General features: G+C 40.1%; 1 protein-coding gene across 2 annotated transcripts in view; it reads right to left on the bottom strand.

Annotated features, from left to right (window-relative positions):
- The window catches only part of CWC27 (CWC27 spliceosome-associated protein homolog), a 187,968-nt gene that overhangs the window by 65,033 nt on the left and 101,651 nt on the right, over positions 1-21,284 (bottom strand). For both annotated transcript variants that reach the window (XM_005857933.2, XM_014548989.1), the window contains exon 11: positions 18,984-19,087. In XM_005857933.2, the coding sequence (XP_005857995.1) occupies positions 18,984-19,087 (104 nt within the window). The remainder of the gene's footprint in view (positions 1-18,983; positions 19,088-21,284) is intronic.

Here is a 21,284-nt window from a genome sequence, read left to right as displayed (position 1 = left end):
CCCCCCGAGTGCACAAATTTTTGTGCACCGGGCCTCTAGTCTATATATATAAAACCCTAATATGCAAATAGACCGGACAGCAGAACAACCTAACAACCGATTGCTATGATGTGCGCTGACCACCAGGGGGCACACACAGAACATGACGGGCGTCGGCAGCAGGCAGCAGAACATGGAACATGGCGGGCATTGGCAGCGGCAGGATGGTGGAGCAGGTGAGTGGGGGCGCCAGACCAAGGCGGGGTGCCAGTCGCTGTCATGGGGGTGAGCCTTTGGTGGTTACCGAAAATTCTTTGCTCCCACGTGCCACAGTCCCACCTGGCACTTGCACCTGCTGTCAGCGCCGGTCCCGCTCACACCCGCTGTTGATGCCAGAGCTGCCGCTCACACCCACTGCCAGCGCCGGCCCCATACACACCCGCCCAGCGGCTCGCTGTCATCGCAGCGAGCCTCTGGTGGTTACTGAAAATCCTGTGCTCCCACGGGTCACAGTCCCACCTGGTGTTTGCACCTGCTGCCAGCGCAGGAGCCACCACTCACATCCACTGCCAGCACCCAGTGCTGGTCCCAATCGTTCCTCGCTTCCCTGCCGGCCCCAGTCACCCCTGAGGGCTTCACCACCTCCCCCTGCTCCTGAGGGGCAATCAGGCCAGCAGCCGCCTCTCGCACCCACTGATGGCGCCAGCCCTGCTCACACCCACTGCTGGTGCCAGCACCAATTGCTCCATGCTGTCAGCGCGTAGGACCGGGGCTGCCAGCAGATAGGGGACTGGGGGCCGTGGCGGGAGGGGCCGGGCAGGGGCGCAAAGGATGGGCCAAGACCCACCCCTGTGCCTATCACAGTCTCGCAGCCCACAGTTCCTTTCAACGTGCACAAATTTGTGCACTGGGCCCCTAGTCTATATAATAAAAGCTTAAGTGACCTGAACGACCAGAATGACTGGTCGCTATGATGCGTACTGACCACCAGGGGGCAGATGCTCAACGCAGGAGCTGCCCCCTGGTGGTCAGTGCACTTACACAGGGGGAGTTTTAAGGCAAATACTATGCCTCCCTAAAAGGCTAGCAGAAAGGAGGTACAATACAGGTTATCCAGAAAGAGGAAGGATAAAACTCAGCAGTTAAGTGCAAGTCTATAGTAATCAAAGGTATGGTAAAAGCAAGGATTTTTTTTTTTTTAATGTACAAATTACTTAAAACCCTATATACTGGTAGCAATCCGTTTTGAAAAAAACTATGGAGAAAAAATTTCATCCTATATAATAGAAGGCTAATATGCAAATATACCTAACGGCGGAACAACCAAAACAACCAAACAACCGGTCAGTATGATGTGCACTGGCCACCAGGGGGCGTGCGCAGAACATGGCGGGTGTCGGACACAGTGGGATGGTGGAGCAAGTGAGCGGGGGTGCCAGACCAAGGCTCGCTGTCATTGCAGCGAGCCTCTGGTGGTTACTGAAAATTCTTTGCTCCCACACACCATGGTCCCGCCCGGCACTTGCACTTGCTGCCAGCGCCAGCCCCACTCGCACCCACTGCTGGCGCCGGCCCCACTCGCACCTGCAGCCGACCCTGGAGCCGGTGCTGGAGCCACCACTCACACCTGCTGCCAGTGACTGGCGCCGGTCCCGATCACTCGGTGCAAGTGGCAGCTGCCGGCCCTGATCACCCTGAGGGCTTCTCCACCTCCCCCTGCTCCTGAGGGGCAATCGAGGCAGCAGCCGCTGCTCACACCCGCTGCTGGCGCCGGCCCCAATCACTCTGTGCCATCAATGGGTGTAAGTGGGCTGGCACCGTCAGCGCGTGGGAGCAGTGGCGGCAGGAGCAGAGCTGCTGGCAGACAGGGGACTGGGGGCCGTGGCGGGAGGGGCCGGGCAGGGGCGCAAAGGATGGGCCAAGACCCACCCCTGTGCCTATCACAGTCTCGCAGCCCACAGTTCCTTTCAACGTGCACAAATTTGTGCACTGGGCCCCTAGTCTATATAATAAAAGCTTAAGTGACCTGAACGACCAGAATGACTGGTCGCTATGATGCGTACTGACCACCAGGGGGCAGATGCTCAACGCAGGAGCTGCCCCCTGGTGGTCAGTGCACTTACACAGGGGGAGTGCTGCTCAACCAGAAGCCGGGCTCACAGCTGGCAAGCGCAGCGACAGTGGTGGGAGCCTCTCCCGCCTCCACAGCAGCGCTAAGGAGCAGCGAACCGAGCACCGAGCGGTAAGGAGCAGCAAGCAGGTGGGCTGTAAGGAGCGAGGGGTCCCAGACTGCAAGAGGGCCCAGGCTGGGCTGAGGGACCACCCCGCCCCCCAGTGCATGAATTTTGTGTACCAGGTCTCTAGTATCATTTAAAATGAATAAACATGTACTACACATAAAAACATGGGTAAGTGGGGAAAGCATAATGTTAAGCGAAAAAACAAGGTGCAACTGGATGCATACTATTTGATACCACTTATATGACTACATATTACTTTTAATGGCTACATACAAGCACACGATGTAGTAAAAGATTAAAAACAGGCACAGGAGGGGAACACATTCACTTCTTAGTAGTGGCTAATTTTGGGGAGGAGAGGAATAAAACTGGAGTGTACATGGAGGACTTAAATGGTGTTTGAAAAGCTTTTATTTGAAAAAAGTCTAAAACAAATATGAAAAAAATTATGATTAGTTGGGTAAAAAAAATCAGTTGAATCCTTGTACTTCTTTGTATGTTTAAACTACCTTACAAAGTAAAAAAAGGAAAAAGGGAAAACATGAGTTCATCAATTTGGATATATTTTTTAAATAGACTACATTTTAATATTTTTAGTTTGAAATAATTTTAAGCTTACAGAAAAGTGGAAGAGTAATGTAAAATTCATATATTTTTATGCAAAATCACCAATTTTTAACATTTTGCCACAGGCCTTTTCCTCTCTCTAGTTTATTTTGGTATATAAAAATAATAACTACTATTTATTGAGCACTGTGCTAAGTACTTCACATAAAATTGCTATAGATGCCAATCATTACCAGCTTGTCCATGGCCACTTCTAATAGAATCTTTCTTGGCTACAACTGCTGCTCTCTCTATTAGACTCAGAAGCTGGGGCCAGGGTTGACATGAGCCATGCATGCTCATGAGGGCTTATGACTTGTGTAACTAATCAAAATATGAGTTAGACCAATCAGATTCCTTTTGGGGAAATATGGTGAGACTGAGCCTTTTGGTGCTATGTAAAAATATGTGCACATTCAGAGTGAGGGTGGTTTTTTGAGACCATGTGTAACAAAAAGTTCTAAAGGAGAATAAAATATATTGCAGAGAAAGAAGAGGACAGGGCAGATGTAGAAAGAAAAGCAGAGATACAAAGAGAGAAGCAGATCACACAGCTCTGGAAGGAAATCAGCCTCAGTTTCTGATCACATTCTCTATCTACTCTTTGGTTCTGTCTTTGGGTGCTCACAGATTTCACTGTATGCTTATAAAAATCTCCTTTACTAGCTAGCTAAATGGTTCCTGGACAATGACCCAATAAAGTACAGTGCGGCCTTGACTTATGAGTTTAATTCGTTCCGTGATGGAGCTCGTAACTCAAATTACTCGTATGTCAAATCAAAAGTGAACGAGTGAGACACGTGATGCTGGGCTGATGTTGTGGCGTTCACTGTGACGTTCGCTGCGCCAACTAGCGGTGGGGTATCTGAAGCTGGCTCGTAACCCAAATTTTAGCTCGCAACTCAAAGCAAAAAATCGGCTGAGAGACTGCTCGTATCTCGAAAAACTCGTTAGTCGGGACACTCGTAAGTCAAGGCCCCACTGTATAGACTAGAACAATATATCATCTTAGTGGACTACTACAGTGAATTAACCCATGAGATAGTTATTTTCAAGAAAAAGTAACTGAGATTTGGAGAGTTTAAGTAAATTTCCTAAGGGAAACAACAACATAAGGTGAAACTAGGATTAAAGCCCATATGCCAACTCTGCAACTCTAGGACTAACTGAAATAAGGAACACCAGAGATAAGGAAAACAATTAGGAATTAGCTATGCTATTTTAGGAGGAGGCAGTGAGAGACACACCTAGAGGAATGAATGAGGTAACAGACATGAAAGGACAAATAAAAATATATACGGTTGTCTATGGGGTTAGGGATAATGGGTGAGTAAAGAAGCAAAAGAAGCCAAACATGATACCAAACTATTTTAGCTTGGCTCATTGGAAGAACCATGGTGCCATTAATAATACGTAGCAGTAGAAAAATTAGGTCTGGGGCATGTTTTTGTGGGAGAAAAATACACTTAATTTTGGTCACCATTAGTTTTAAGTAAACTTATTTAAAAGGAATTTGGAAATGTGGGCCTTCAGCTTAGAGGTAGAAAAAGGATTTGGGAATTATTTTAAATAAGTGACTTCATTGAAGTTTTTATAAAACTCACAAATTCATTAATCTATACAGGGGTAAATCCAGTATTGCACAAGTTATAAAGCTTTAACTTAAGAGAAAAAAAGATTATTTTTAACCCTAAAAAGAGACTGCTTTAGATTTCTAATTTTATACTAACCAGTATTTATGGTAACAAATTTACTGGACTCAAATGATAAAATGAAGCAGCAAAATCTATTTATTTAGTTCTATTCAGTTAGCGACACACACACACACACACACACACACACACACACACACTTATATCTTTAAAGGATATTATAATGCGTTGAGTTGTATAGCAAAAATACATGCATATAACACATAAAAGGACTTGTTTTTATGCCCTGCATTTCTCCATGGAACTTAAAATTCTTTAACAGACATTATCTCATTGTTTTAAGAACTGTTATGAAACAATCTGACATTTATATAACACCATTTGTTTTCAATAATCCCAAAGGCCTTTCCAAACCCTGGAAGAATGACTTTGCTCATGTTCAACATGCAACCACTGAGGGATGGAGGTGGGCTGGGTGGGCAGAGAGGTGAACAGGACTGTGGTAGATATTCTGTGGAACACAGCAGTAACATTATACAACCATTTACGAAAGGAAGTGGAAGACATTAAACTGAAACCATGAAGAAACAAGCAGAAAAGATCCAAGGTAAGATTGCATTACGCTTGTTAAATTTGAGAAAAATATTAATACCATGGGGCTTATTCCCATTCTTGTGGCTTATTCAAATAATATGTAGATACCTTTAAGATTTAAAAACAGTGAGTATCATCTGCTAAATCAAGAATTCCATTTTCTATTGCGTTTTTTGTATGGGTAGTGGTCTGTTTTGCAACTGTCAACCACATTCAGGATGGTGAATTATTACTAATTATGTCAACTGGGAAAATTAAGGTTTTTTTTGTGTTGTTTTGTCCTTAACTTATTGGGTGTATTAGTCAGGGTTCTCCAAAGAGAGAAATGGGACCAATAGATGCATATATAAGCAGAAAGAGATTTATGAAAATACTATATACTTCACATGCTTAACCCTTACAATAAACAAATAAACATACCCATTTCACAGATGAGAAAACTGAGGCAAAGAGAGGCCAAGTGTTGAAGGTATGTTTTCGTTTGCCTAGTGTGCTTTTTGATCCATTCTTATGGTAACAGATCCTGTCCCTATGCCAAAGTGATATGTGATCAATCAATGAGTTGTCTGTCTCCTGGGAGCTGGGTTCTCAAGAATGCTAGAAAGAAGCTAGGGTGAGTGTCTGATGATAGATCCCAGAAAGAGTCCAAGAGCTCCTGCACCCAAGACTCTGTAGTGGCCCCTGGTAGTGGCCTTTCTGAAGCTTAGCTATTTGGTGCTTTGTTCCATTTTGTTGGCTATCTCAGTATCCTATCCTGTGGCTTAAATTGTAGTTGGTTGTAACCAAGAACCTTAAGAAATATACAGATACATTATATAATACACAGAAGCAGAGAGATATCAGTAAAGATTAAATGTAGATTTTTCTGACTTCATAGGTTGTGTTCTTAACCATGACATCTCAATGGTTTTTGAAAACTGGGATCCTGCAACATTATCTGCCACCAAAAGAAATTATAATATTCTCCTCATTTTATATCTTGGCTTCTTAGTAAACTTCTTGAAAGTAGTTGAGCTAACATGGAAAATCTTGTAAAATTACTCTATAAAATATAACTTCATTGTTGAAAGGGAAAACCTTTATTGGGCATATCTGATATTTGGATATTATACAAAAAGGACTTCCAAAGGTATATGAAAATGTGCTCTTCCTCAGTGAGAGGAAAGGAGACAATGCCTTCAGAGAAGAGGGTGGAGAGTGAAAAGAGCACTGACTTCCTGTTGCAGGTTAATACAATGGAAAGACCCACACACTGAGATTCTTCTAGCTCCACGATTGTGTGAAATGGGCTCAATGAACTCTGAGTTTCAGTTTCCCTCTCTGTAAAATGAGGATGGTAATGTCTATCTCCATAAGGTCACGGTGAGAATTAAATCGCAGTTGGTTCTCCATATCTGCGGGTTTCACGCCTGCCGATTTAACTAACTGCAGAGTGTAGATACTCAGGAAAAAACCCCTCAGAGTTCCAAAAAGCAAAATTTGAATTTGCCATGTGCTGAGCACTATGCTGAATCCACGTGAATGAAGTAATGTGTACGCATACCCTAGTGCAGCCTACATGCAAATATAGGTTCTGTGCGAATACTATGATGTTTTATATAAGGAACTTGAGCATCCACATATTTTGGTATTTGTGGGGTCCTGGAACAAATCCCCCACTGATACCAAGAAGAGGCTGTAAATGACATATATAAAGCTTATAGTATAGATCCTGGCACATAGTAAGCATTTATGAAATGGTAGTTGCTAATATTGTGATAGCCATTAAACTGAGTCCGGTAACAATGGTTAGGGGGCTGACAGGAGAAGCCTGCTGAGAAGAGTCTGGGAATAACACAAAATTGGAAACTCAAAGGATAAAAGTATCTAATGGATAGAAATTTTTAATTTTTGTTGGGATCTCTTCCCTGCGCACGCGTGAGTGTGTGTGTGTGTTTAATTTTGTATTTATTGTGAAAGGTAACACACACATTGAAAAAGTGCACAGATTTAAAATGTATAGCTCAATGATTTACCACAAAGTGAACACCCAAGTCAGGAGGTCAAACCCTGCTGGCCCTGCAGAAGCACTTCTGTTGCTCACCCCAGCTACTGATGAGTCTCTACTGTATTTATATACAATTATCTTGTAAACTCACTTATTAATTTTAACATTCACCCATAAATTCTTTTGGATGTTGTATGGATATAATTGTACCAGAGATAGAAAACAGTTCTTTGCTTTTTAAACCATTTAATTTCGAATTCTTGCCTTGTTCAGCAGCTAGGACCTACAGTAAATCTTTTAAAATGTAATAATGTTGAATAAGAGAGATTATAGTGTGCATCGTTCACTCATTCCAGATATCACCACAACACTGTGCATGGTATCTGTTTTCTGTTTCCTATGGTACCCTTTATAACAGAGTTCAGTCCTATTTCTAGTGTGCTAGAATGTTTTACTAAAATCATGAACACATGTTGAATTTTATTAAATGCTCTTTCTCCTTCTATCAAAATGATAAAATGGTTTTTCTCTTCATTCTAATACTGTGGTAAATTATATTGGTTGCTTTTGCATATAAAGCCAAACTTGCATTCTTGAAATAAATCCAAATTTGTCAGGATGTATTATGTATTGAAAATATTGCCTCACTTGATATATTAGTATTTTGTTTAGAATTTAAGGAGGTTGGTTTATGATTTTCTTTTCTTGCAATGTCTTTACCAGGTTTTCTTATCAAGGTTATACTGGCTTCATAAATCGAAGAGCAAAAGTGTTCCCTCTTTTTCTATTCTCTGGAAGAGTTTCTTTAAGATTGGTGCTATTTGCGTAAGTCTTAAATTATAGATCTGATTTCTCTAATAAGAGTGATATTCAGCATCCTACTTCTTCCTAGATTAGTCTTGGTAAGGTGTAATAATTTTTAGTTGCAACAGTTTTTATAATATCATCTGAAAACATTTTAGTGTTGATAGGACCTGTAATTATGTCCTTTTTAAAATTGTTGGTGATTATTTACACCTTTTTTTTTTTTCTCATCCAGTTTCACTAAAAATTTATCAATGTAGGGGAGGGTGGGATAAGGGGGGAGAGATCAACCAAAGGACTTATATGCATGCATATAGGCCTAACCAATGGACACAGACAACAGGGTGGTGAGGGCATGAGTGGGGGAATGTGGGGATAAAGACACATATGTAATAACTTAATCAATGAAGAAATTAAAAAAATAAAAATAAATAAAAATTTATCAATGTGATTTAGTCTTTTAAAAGAATTGGTGTTTGTAATCCCTATACTTTATGTATGTTTTCTAGTACATTAATTTCTACTCTTATTTTTAATTATCTCCTTTTCTTTGGATTTAATTTGCTGTTCTCTTTTCCAACTTCTTAAGACAGATACTTAGAAATTCATTGTCTTTGAATTTCAAGAACAAAGTAAGGATATTTATTTTAAAGACTGTTTCTGATCATTTCAATATCTGGAGTCCCTCTAGGACTCTTTTTTTTAAATTTCTTTATTGATTAAGGTATTAGATATGTGTCCTTATCCGCCCATAGGACTCTTTCTATTTGTTGTTTCTGCTGGGTTTTAGTCACTGATAATATTTCTTTGTGTGTCTGGCTATTTTTTATTGTATGCCAGGTAATCTATTTGCTAAATTGTTTGTAAAAAAAAAAAGTAACACCTAAATGATATTATATTCCTCCACTGATGATTTACATTGGCTTCTTCCAGTGCCCAAAGGCTCTAGCAATTCAGGAGCAGCTTATTCTAATTTCAGGAACTGAGAAGATTAGAAGCTGTACCTATAAAAGCCTGTCCATTTCCAGTTGACCTGCACTAATAGAGAAAAGCCTTGAGGCAGCCAGACCAAAGCAAGAGGTAGTCACAAACATCTACTTTCCAGGCCCTGCACCCATTCCCCACCCCCCTTTCCGAAACTAAGAGGCTGCTAAAAGCACTACACTGCCCTTCAGCCCCACCCCTGTACCCCATTAATTCAGCAAATTTTCCTAAGGGGAAGAGTTGCCCAAAACCCCAGACCTCCATTCTTCACTGGCTCTTAGCCTTGAAATTCTTCACTTCCTTGTTAGTTCTCCAATGTTTTAAAGATTTTTCAAAAAGATTTCTAATGCAGTCTAATTTGCTGTAAAACCTATTGAGTTTTTAATATCAACTATTATTTTTTATATCTAGACTTGAGGCCCGGTGCATGAAAATTCATGCACTGGAGGGGGGGGTCCCTCAGCCCGGCCTGCCTCCTCTCACAGTCCTGGAGCCCTCAGGGGCGGGAGGTGACCCGGCGATCAGGGGAAGGCGACGCCCCGTCATACCTCTGCTGAAGCCTCAGCTGGCCCTGGTTACCTGAGCCTCGGGCAGCCCTGGGCGGCTGGGGGGCTGAGGGGACTGGGGGACTCCGGAGGCAGGCATGCAGCAGGGGCAGGCCCGGCCTTGCCGCGTGCCTGCCGCCTCAGCGGGGCTGAGGGGACTGGGCGCTGCCATCTTGTGCTGTGGGCACTGCCATCTTTGAGGGTGTGGCAGTCAATTAGCATATTCCCTCCTTATTGGCTGCAGGTGCTGTCATCTTTGAGGGCGGGGCAGTCAATTAGCATCCTCCCGCCTTATTGGTGTGGGCACCGCCATCTTTGCGATGGCATGAAGGTCAATTAGCATATTCCCTCTTTATTAGATACGATTTGCTTTGTTTTAAAATCTGCTTGTTCTTTATATTTTTAAATGTATTTCTTAAAATATATTATACATATTTTTTAAACATTCAGTGTCTGAATAAAATCTTAAGAATTTGTGCATCTGATTCTGTTGTATGTTGCTTCTAACAGTTTTTGTCAGGGTGTCTGAACTGAGTGTGTGTGTGTGTGTGTGTGTGTGTGTGTGTGTGTGTTCATTTCGAGCTACTCATTTTCTTTTGTACTTTCTTCAAGGACAGGGAATAAAAGTAGGTTCCTCCTGAAAGGATTTATGTTTGCTTGTATCAGACTTCTGGGGGCACTAAGAATCCAGGATCATTTCCAACTAAATTCTTGGCTGGAGAATTTTGAGGCCACCCAGGCTCAGTGAATTGGGGCTCCAAACTGATGGGAAGGCTGCCTTGTGGCTACAGTTCCTAGGACATGCTCTTGCCCCAAAATATTCTGTGCCACAATTCAAGATGGGCAGTTTTCCTGCAGTCCTCCGATGACAGTGAGATAGCTGCTTATTGCTAATGCTCCCTGCCACTAAGGGTGAAGTCTCTGGGTCCCCATCTAAATAGGAGAGTCTTCTATTAGACAACTACTACCTTGGGAAGCCTTATGCTTTATATTCCCTTGGTGTGAGACTTGAAAAAAGTGCTCCAGTTCACCCAGTTTATCAACTGTCATTGTGCTCCCTTACTGCTCTTCCTTCATATAGTTACTTATTCCCTGGTCTGAGTATTCCTTGTTTTGTTTTTCTTTTTATTTACAAGTTCATAGGAACATATGAGAAGATATTTTCATGTTATATCCAAGATTTTTAATTGTTTTTAGTGGAAGGATCGGTTTGGACTCTTAGGCTGTCATGTTGCCAGAAACTGGTTTTCAATAACATTTAGAATTTTGTCATCTATTCCAAAATTATGTTTACTTTTTGACAAGCATGATAATAATGTGCTCTTGAAAGGACTCTAGGTTTACTAAGGGGTTTTTAAAAGCAAGTATTCTCACCAAAACCAAAGTGAAGTTTCATAAATACCAATGAAAACTTTACAGACTGTATCTACTCGAGGTTGAATGGAATTGAAGAATGGAGTCACGGAAAGAGCACTGGACTGGAAGCCAGGGGACCTGAGTTCTAGTCCTACTAATTTGCTGTGTGATTCTGGGTAAGCCCCTTAATTGGCTGGCCTTTGGTTCTAAATGCTCCATTTAGAACCCAAACTGTGACGACTGCACAGAAGTATGCAATGTAAATAGAGCATATTCAATATCAGAGTTTTGATGCACAAGGTATTTCTTAAAGCAAGCCTACTTTCACATTTTAAACACACTGCAGCACAGTGTTTTAAATAAGCTTACACTCTGGTATGGCCACTTTAAAAAAACAATATAAACTACTTTTGTACTTCAAAATAGATGTTTAATGATTCTTAATATTTTGACATCATCTTAGTTCTGAGAACTTTATTATTCTCTTTGTTCTTTCTGGCATTTCAAATTCTTTAATGTAGCTATTAGTATAATTTAGGGATTATCTGCCTTTTGCATGAGAAATTACTAATATTCAAAAGCTGCATCTGTACCATGTGCCAGGAGTTGATGTGAAGAATTCTGAAACTACAACCATTTAAAACTGTCAGCATATTGCATTAATCATTTAAAAAATCAATCTAATGCCACACAGATTAAACTGTCCAAAGTAAGTTTTAATGCAACATATTCACAGGTTTACACTATAAAGCTGTGAAAAGAATATATCTTTTTCAAATTTGATTAAGTGCTGCAAGATGCTGAAGAAAGTCAGCACTCAAATGAATTATATGTTTGATGTCATTTTTGGCAAAACCTCAGAAAATGTCACATAAAAGAAAAACATCATACTTAAAATAAGGTCTTGACTGCAGTCTGGAATAGTTAAGAACTCCATTCCTAAGTGGGAATGCTGGTTGTAATCAAACTTTTAATGACGAGAGTAGTCCCCCTGCCATGAGACCATCTAAATACCAAAACAAAATAAAAAACACCATATTCTCTCTCTCTCTCTCTCTCTCTCTCTCTTTTTCTCTCTCTCTCTCTTTCACACACACACACACACACACACACACACACACACACAGCACTCACCTCATTTACTTTCTAAAGCGGACAAATTTGTAATTATGTCAGTTCAGGCTCCAAATATCTAATGCAATTTATAAAATTTCCTTGCAGATTTATCAGTGGCCACTTGAGACATGAGGAGGTGGCAGGCTACCAGGCAGTGTCAGCAGGTTCCTGCTTGTTGTTTTGTTTTAATTTATAAGAGTTCTAAATAACTCCCATCAGTAACTAGATGAAGTCCCTGGGTGCCAGTGCCCTCACATCTTCTACACCTAGAGCTGAAGGCGGTAGGAATTTTTTATCTCTTCACCACATTCATGAAGTCTTTACATCCATGTCTTCGCTATCTTACTTTGTCTGATATGATAGAATTAAGAGGAACAAATACCCCTAAAAGCAGGTTATACATTTAAGAGTTACTGGCCAATTTCACTTGAACGTTTTTTTTAAAAAGCATATTACAAATAAGATTATAATATATGGAAAAGAATACACCTGTATATTTCTGGCATGAAGATTAAAAAGTCCAGAAAAATAAATATCACAAAGTTAACTATGGCTGTCTTTGGAAGAAGTATTACAGGATGATCTTTCTTTTTATCTACATGCTTTTCTATATTTCTGATATTTTTTGCAAAGGACGTATGTTACTTTTATAATTAGAAGAAATAATATAGCTTTTATTAACAGTTACCACCAAAGATTAATGCTTAGCTGTATCAATTAACAAACTTAATTTTACTGGATTAGGAATGGCATCGATATTAATAAGACAAACTAGAGTTATGATAAATATAGCTAAAGGCTCTTGTTAAATTTCCTTCATTGTAATTACACCAACCACCAGGCAGAAAGAATGCTTATTTAAAAACTATATAAAGATAGTGAAGGGCTGCAGAGAGATACCCTTAACATACTGGTTCCTAGAGATGAGTCCTAAGTTACCATTAGGAGGTCTGCAGGATGGTTTAGAATTCAAGAAATAGAAAAATATATAAATCAGTTAGTTTATTTTTCAATGCACATAAAAATTAAATATGCCCATAATGTATGGTTCTAAAATAAATTTCAACAAGACTTGCTCTTGATGTCTAGATGGCCGAAAAAGAACAAAGTGCTTTATGGACTCTCAAATTAAAGATGACCATCTCGTATTCACCTTACCAAGAGATTAGATGCTTTTTCTAATTGTGAGGATATGTACATCTTTATATTCATTATATACCTTTAAAAGTCTTTATTATTTAAAAAATTATATGACTGTAAGACAAATGGCTAGAAATGTGCTTTCTGGCTCATGAAGGTAACAACATGTATGCACTAAAATTTCACCGGGGAGACTGGTGGTCCTGACTACAAAGGGAAGCTTTATTTTTCCAAGACTTCCAGGAAATAGGATGCTCTGCACAACTGAATATTTCAGATAAGAGAATCTTATCTTTAATTGGCTAAAATGACTATTTTTTTGCCAATTAGGTTAGAATCATTGCCCACTCTCAATTGTATTAAGCAATAATAAATACCATCTAAACTCTTCTTAATGAATCAGGATTATTATAATGAACATCTGACATGTTCTCTAAGAATAAATGAAGTATCATCTACAGCAAAGATTTCCATAATACTCCACTCCTATGTTCCTGTGTTTCCTTACTTACCTAATGTCAGGTGGTCAGCTTCCACCTCTTGCTGCCATCAGAATAGATATCCCTACCTGGGTCTTTCTCTCTCACTTTTTTTTAGCCCAATAATATAATTGGCTAGAGAGATCCATGGGCCAGTGCCTGCCCTTGCTTTTCCTTTGCTTGTTCATTTATTTATATTTTAATTTTTGAGATATGTAGTTAATATAGTCATACATTTTATGAATTTGCCCTCTTAAAGGATACTGTCCCTGACTTTTATTATTCTTTCGTCTATTTTAAACTTAGAATCAGATAATCAATTTGTTAGCACCATGACCAAAGTAAGAAATAAAGAGTATTACCACTGGTAATACTGGTCTGAGAGGCTTTCTATGAACCAAGGACATATACTTTCACTTTTCTACATAAATGACATTAAAAGTTAGTACATAATTAAAAGTAGACTACAGGAAAAATAGGTCTCATACTTCTGGCTCCCAAGAAAAATAATTCAAGAGTACCTGAAGAAAGAAAGTTAACTACTTTGAAATAAGGATTTTTGCTTAGTTTGCTCAAAAAGAGGAATTAATTCTACATGGTATCGGACACAGCACAAAGCTAACATTCCAAAGGGATTTTTGTTTCTTATAAAAACCAAGATTAAGCTAGTTTAACATTATAGGTTGGATAGATGAAAAGTAGTCAAAAACTATAGATACACTTTCATAACCTATCAAACCTGAGGGGCCCTAGTCTGACTTAATCCAGAATTAAGAAGACAGTTTGAAGAAACCTGAAATGGACCAGTGCAATTTGAGAGGAACTAAGCACCTCAGGGATGTGCTTCATGAAGAGGCTTTAAAATTCTTTCTTGATTTACAATCTCCGGTTGCCCCTTCCTCCTCTAATTTCTGGCACTAGCCATAGAGCAGGTATTGTGTGCTTAGAACTTTGAAAAGAGGATCTGATACCTTATCTCCCTAAAGCTGATTAGAGAATAGTCCAAAACTATATCTCTAAGTGACTATGTGCAGTTTGGTACTAGTTTGATATGATGAAACTTAAAGAAAGCTGGGAAGTACTTAGAAACACAATTTAATGAAAAGGATTATATAGTTTATTAAAGTACTTGACAGAGCCAACACAGGAAACTAACTCTGCCTCCAATTAACTACCAATTTTATTTAAAATTTATTACCCCCCACAAAGGTCCTCTTTAAAGGCCTGGATGATTTACAGGGGGACTAACGAGACTCCTGGGCTGCAAACAGAACTGTCCTGCAGCACATCTCTCCTGACAATGCTGTCTCTAAGTAAAACACCACACTTCTTGTTTACCTACATTGGGGTGTTACAGCCTACTGCAACTCTGCATTCAACAAGATATGTAACTCCTTAGAATTTTAAGTTCAATTTCATGCTACTATAAAAATTCTAATTATCTATATTAATAAAAGAGGAATATGTAAATTGACCATCACTTTGTGATGCCCACAACCAATCAGGAGTGAGTATGCAAATTAACCCAACAAAACTAGCGGTGGCCCTGCCCCCCGGCCGCTCCGGGCCTCTGGGCAGCGTGCCTCCTCCTCAGGGCCTACCTACCGCACTCCACACCTGTCAACCGTCCTTGCAGCCTCCCAGTGGCCCAGCTCCCGGCCTCAGAGGCAACCCTCTGGTGCCTGAGGTCGTAGCTCCCAGTGTCTGGTGTCTCCCTCTATCCTAGCAGTTCTCAACCTGTGGGTCGCCACCCCTTTGGCGATCGAACGACCCTTTCACAGGGGTCACCTAAGACCATCCTGCATATCAGATATTTACATTACGATTCATAACAGTAGCAACATTACAGTTCTGAAGTAGCAACGAAAATAATTTTATGGTTGGGTCACAACATGAGGAACTGTATTTAAAGGGCCAGAAGGTTGAGAACCACTGCTCTATCCCATTTCTGCCCCGCTGCTCTGGTAAACAAAACCCTAGTGTTGGAGCAGCCCCGTGGGTACAGGCAGGAGCTCGCTCGGTGCACAGTTAGCGTGCCCCGACAGCCCCGGGCCAGCCAAGGGGCGATGGTGGTGGCCATGGCGGCAGCAGCAGGTAGCTCAGCTTTGTTTTGAATAGATGAAAGAGGCCACCTACACAGTAACCCAAATTATCAGATCTCCCTCCTCCCTATCTCGCCAAATCAAGAAGGGAAGGGCAATGGGCATGGAAAGAGGGTGGGCAGGCAGGAGGCGGAGGGCAGAGGAGGAAGAGGAGGAGGAAGGGGGACAGTTGCATCCCAGTTTCACAATGGGAAAGTGAAACGCACTAGCGCACCCAACCTCTCCAGTCCTCCCTGCCTGCCTCGCTCCCCCGACCTCTTCCCCTCTGCGCCTCCCCGGGAGCGCCAGAGCTGCACAGAGGAACTCTCTGGAGAAGGAGGGTGTGGAGGAAGCGGAGGGGCTTGCCACTGCTGCCGCCGCTGCACAGGCTGCCGGAGCGAGCCCGCCGCATGCCAGCAGCCAGGGGAAGGAAGGCCTATTCTTGCACGAATCTTCGTGCATCGGGCTTCTAGTATGACTATAATGATTTTATCCCTTGACATTCTTTTCTTTTCATTTACTAAAGACTTCTTTTATAAATTATCTGAAGCTTTTAAAAAGTAAATAGATGGCAAACCAATGACAAAAGTGAATAGGTCATGTTTAGATAATGCTCTTCTTATACAGATCTATAATTATATCCATTATCTGACAATATCCTTATGATATAAGGAATATCAGATCTTGAGCTTTACTGAGAAGACTGAAAATGCCTGGTCTTAGTACTTTCCTGTTTATTTTTTTTAATTTAAATTCTTTATTGTTTAAAGTATTACGTCTCCTTTTTCCCCCCATTGACCTTTCCCCGGCTGCCTCCACCCCCCAGCATATGCCCTCACCCCCCTACTATCTGTGTCCATTGGTTATGCCTATATGCATGCATACAAGTCCTTTGGTTGATCTCTTACACGCCCCCCACATACACACCTTCCCCTGCCTTCCCTCTGAGGTTTGATGGTCTGTTCGATGCTTCTATGTCTCTGGATCTATTTTTGTTTTTCAGTTTATGTTGTTCATTAGATTCCACAAATGAGTGATATCACGTGATATTTACCTTTCTCTGACTGGATTATTTCGCTTAGCATAATGCTCTCTAGGTCCATCCATGCTGTTGCAAAATGGTAAGAATTCTTTCTTTTTTACAGCAGCACAGTATTCTATTGTGTAGATGTACCACAGTTTTTTAATCCACTCATCTGCTGATGGGCACTTAGGCTATTTCCAAATCTTGGTTATTGTAAATTGCGTTGCTATGAACATAGGGTGCATATATCCTTTCTGATTGGTGTTTCTGATTTCTTGGGATATATTCCTAGAAGTAGGATTACTGGGTCAAATGGGAGTTTCATTTCCTGTTTATTTTTTGAGAAATTATAATATTCCAAAGGATTATTATAATTGTTAGTGTTACATATAATGAGCACTGAATATTACTGTCAAAATTACTATGAAAAATAAAATTAATGTATTTTTAGTCCCTTTGTTATTAGCAGATGTAGTCTATGCATCCAGATAAAAAAAAATTCCTGTGAAAGGTAAGTCTATATTACACAATTTACTATACAACAAAATATCCACAAGCCTCTTTTTTAATATTGATTATCTACTTCTAAGTTTATTGGCAAATTAAATAGCTAGATATAAACAAACAAACAAACAAACAAACAAACAGGAAAGTACGACCAGGCATTTTCAGTCTTTTCATATCATGTTCAAAAGACCAAATCATACAGAGTTGCTATAATACTCAAATAATTTAGTCTTGGACTAAAAGAAAATGGTTTATAAAAGCCTGATATGTAGCCATATAGCCCAAACAAGAAATCTTTCCTGAATAGATTCATGAGGGTATTCAGCTCAACTGATGCATGACGTTATAAAGTCATGGTCAAATAACACTTTCTTACTTCTTTTTATGTGATAATCTTACCATGCAAATGCATATGAGAACCTCTGGATCTGTTCCCAGAGTTTACATAGTCCTAATCTTGGAGTATCTGTTGGCTGGGAAGATAGGCTAAATTCTACAAACGTTCAAGGATGCCTAAAATTCTACTTTGTTTCCACAATGCTATGCAGTGAGATGGCTCATGGTATCATTTTCAATCCTGGGGAAGAAAGACTACTAGACTTAAAAACTGCAAAGAAACATGTAAATATCAAATAAAATATAATGTCTACTGAAATTCATAAATCTTTCATACTAAATAATTTTTATCATCTTATCAGCAACACTTGTCAATTTTAAAAGATCAAAATAAGTTTAGAGGAAATTTAATCCTAAGAAAAAGGTAACCCATAACGCATTACAGATAGGGGCTAAATATGAATTTCGTTAAGCATTCTAAGAAGATAGTGACAATACAATATTGCTCCTAGTAACACTCTTAAAAATAATAGAATCAAAATAAAATGACCAACTTAGTGTTCACATTGTGTTTTCTAAATACAAACTCCAATAAGAGAAACCAGAGTTCCTTGGAGAAGTGCTTGATTCCAGGTGTGCAGAAGGCAAAACACAAGATCAATTGGGAGCATCTTGTGCCAGAAAGTAAGAAAGTACGCAAAGGATGGGGCAAGATGAAAGGACAGAGGCCAGCCAGAAAGAGCTACTAAGGGCCAATGCTGATATTATTTGAACAACAAAACAAATAATGACAGTTTGGGATTAAAACATAGAAAATAAATGCTTATAAACCATACTGACATAAATAAGTAAATAAATAAATAATAGAAGAGAGACCTCTCTCTTGCAGAAGAATTCCAAGTAATAAACATAACAGGTATCAGGGACATACAAACTCACCATTACAACACCACAGTAAATAACTGTTGCCTAGAGACAAGAGCCACCCATCGATGCTAAAATTAGTGGGGGAAGCTTGAAAAGAAACTGAATATTTATATAGTCTCAAAGTATCTTCCCCCAAATATTTATAATCTCAAAGGGAAAAAGAGTAATTTTATAGTGTAGCAGCTCAGCAGACACCACTTTAACAGTGAGATCATGGCAATATCACCAGTAAAAAGACAACAGACATCCTGTTACATCTATATAATGCACTGGGAAGGACATATCACTCATGTAGCAATCTTGCCCCCAAATGCATAATCTCAATATTAACATGAGAAAACACCGGACAAACTCAAGGTGAGACATTCTACAAAATATCTAAGTGAGAATCAGGAGACATGATGGAACTCTGGATGGAATCATAAAACAAAAATGACATTAATGGGAAAACTGGTGAATTCCAATTCTAATAAGGTAATTCTAATAAGGTCTACAGTTAGTTACTAGTGCTGTATCAACATTAATTGCTTGGTTTTAACCATTGTACTATGATTATACAAGACCTTAACATTGAAGGTATAAAGGAAGAAGAAGTACCAAGTTAAAATATAAGCAAATACCCTTACCTTCACTTGATTTTTCTGCTTGTTTTGTTGCATTTTCTACTTTTTTTTGTTTTGCTGCTAAGAGTTCCCGCTTTAATTGTCTTGCTTCTTTTCTGAGCTCTTCACTATAAAGCAAAAACAATCACATAAGTATAAAATATACTGAGAGAAAGTTGTTTAGCAAAAACAAGTAATTCTGGTTTTCAGGTGCATTAAATCCCTAAGAAAAACACAGCTTGTAATGTAATTAATTTTGTGTATGTTTACTTGTGGTATGGAAATATACTTAAAGAATATTTTTAAGTTATAATAGCAACCTATCCATATATATAAAAGGCTAAGCAACCAGCTGACCCTCCGACTGGCTGACCGGCCGGTAGGTATGATGTGCACTGACCACCAGAGAGCAGACGCTCAACACAGGAGCTGCCAAGCGACAGCAACTTTGCAGATTGCCCTCTTGAACTCTGGGACCCCCTGGGGTATGTCAGACTACCAGTTTCGGCCGATCCCCGCAGGCCAGGCCAAGGGACCCCACCTGCTGGAGGGACCCCGCTCACTCTGTAGACACCCTTCGAGCCCTGGCGCAGCCCCAGGTGCGGCTGGCCAGAGAGGGACCTCGGGAGGTTGGTTCCAGGGCGTGTCCGGCTGTCTTGCCCAGTCCTGCCCTGCTGGCCACCTTCTAATTAATTTCCTTTCAATGTGCACGAATCCGTGCACTGGGCCTCTAGTATAATATGAATTATTATAAAATATACCCCCTTTCAAGTATATCAAACAGAATTAGGTAAGTGATAAATGACCCATTGTTCTCCCTCTAATTTACTTGCAAATTTAACATCCTAGTTTCAGTTTAATAATTTGTGGAGAGCCAAATCAAAGTAAAATTTTTAATATAAGTACTATTAACTAAACCTGGGCATACCCAAAAAGATTTGGCTTTAAAACTTACTGAATTCCTGAACTGGCACAAATAACTACCATTTATTAAGCAATTATTACAAGTTAGCTGCAGTGCTAAAATCTTTATAAACTCAATAAAAATTTTAATACCTTTTAATACCCACTTAATACCACAATTTGGCAAATAATTTCCTCTTCTGTGAAAACTACCAGACCAATGTATTCTGATGATGAATACAATCATATATTAAAGGCAAAGTGAAATGTAAATGGTGACTTCACTGTAAGCCACTAGTTAAGTGACTAGTTTCAACAAGCCAGTTTTAGGACAGGAGATTCAAATTCATGCCTTGGAAAAACTTATTAACTTGTGATGAACCCTTAGGGTCACTTGTTTTTTTTTTGTTTTTTAAAATATATTTCTTTATTGATTTCAGAGAGGAAGGGAGAAGGAGAGAGAGATAGAAACATCAATGATGAGAGAGAATCACCGATCGGCTGCCTCCTGCACGCCCCCCACTGGGGATCGAGCCCGCAACCCAGGCATGTGCCCTTGGCCGGAATCGAACCTGGGACCCTTCAGTCCACAGGCTGATGCTTTATCCACTGAGCCAAGCTGGCTAGGGCAGGGTCACTTGTGAATAATCAAAACTATGAACTTTATATCTGTGAATGTTAAACATCCACTCTATTTTCAACTAAAGCTACAGTGGATCACAAAGACTGAGACAGACACCCATGCGAAGGTTTAGTGGAATCTTAAGTCTGAATAATTCTATACTGATTCAACCTTTATTTCTTCATCCTGATCTCTAAATCTGATTTATAGATTATAAACATATATATATTTTACCACTGCCCTATAATAGAGTTACCAAACTGATAGGTCTTACAATGTCAGTGACTCAGTTTTCTTTCTACCTCTTTCCCACATCAAACACACACAGTCATGTTATGTATCTGCTTGGCCTCCAAGATCCTTAATTCGGAAACTCTCCTTCTGATCAATATCTAGTACCTTTTAAAAAAAATTTTTCTTATTGACTTCAGAGAAGAAGGGAGAGGGAGTGAGAGATAGAAATATCAATGATCAGAGAGAATCACTGACTAGCTGCCTCTTGCATGAGCCCTACTGGGGATCAAGCCCACAGCCGGGCATGTGCCCTGACCAGGAGTTGAACCTGTGACCTCTTGGTTCATAAGTTGATGCTCAACCACTGAGCCATGCTGAACAGGGAACCTTTTTAGTTTTCTCACTCATTCATTTGTCTGAACCTGTGCTTACTCTTCTAATAACAAAAGCCAAATCCTTAACGTAGTTCATGGTCTACTGGTCCTATCCTAAGCCCAATTGGCTCTCCATCCATTCTGGATGATTCGTTCAGCCATTTCACTGATGTGCTCAACTGCACCTTTAAT

Source organism: Myotis brandtii, unplaced genomic scaffold (genome assembly GCF_000412655.1).
Source record: "Myotis brandtii unplaced genomic scaffold, ASM41265v1 scaffold115, whole genome shotgun sequence".
Taxonomy (NCBI): domain Eukaryota; kingdom Metazoa; phylum Chordata; class Mammalia; order Chiroptera; family Vespertilionidae; genus Myotis; species Myotis brandtii.
The sequence above is the reverse complement of the archived record's forward strand: the minus strand, read 5'-3'. Positions and strand labels throughout refer to the sequence as shown.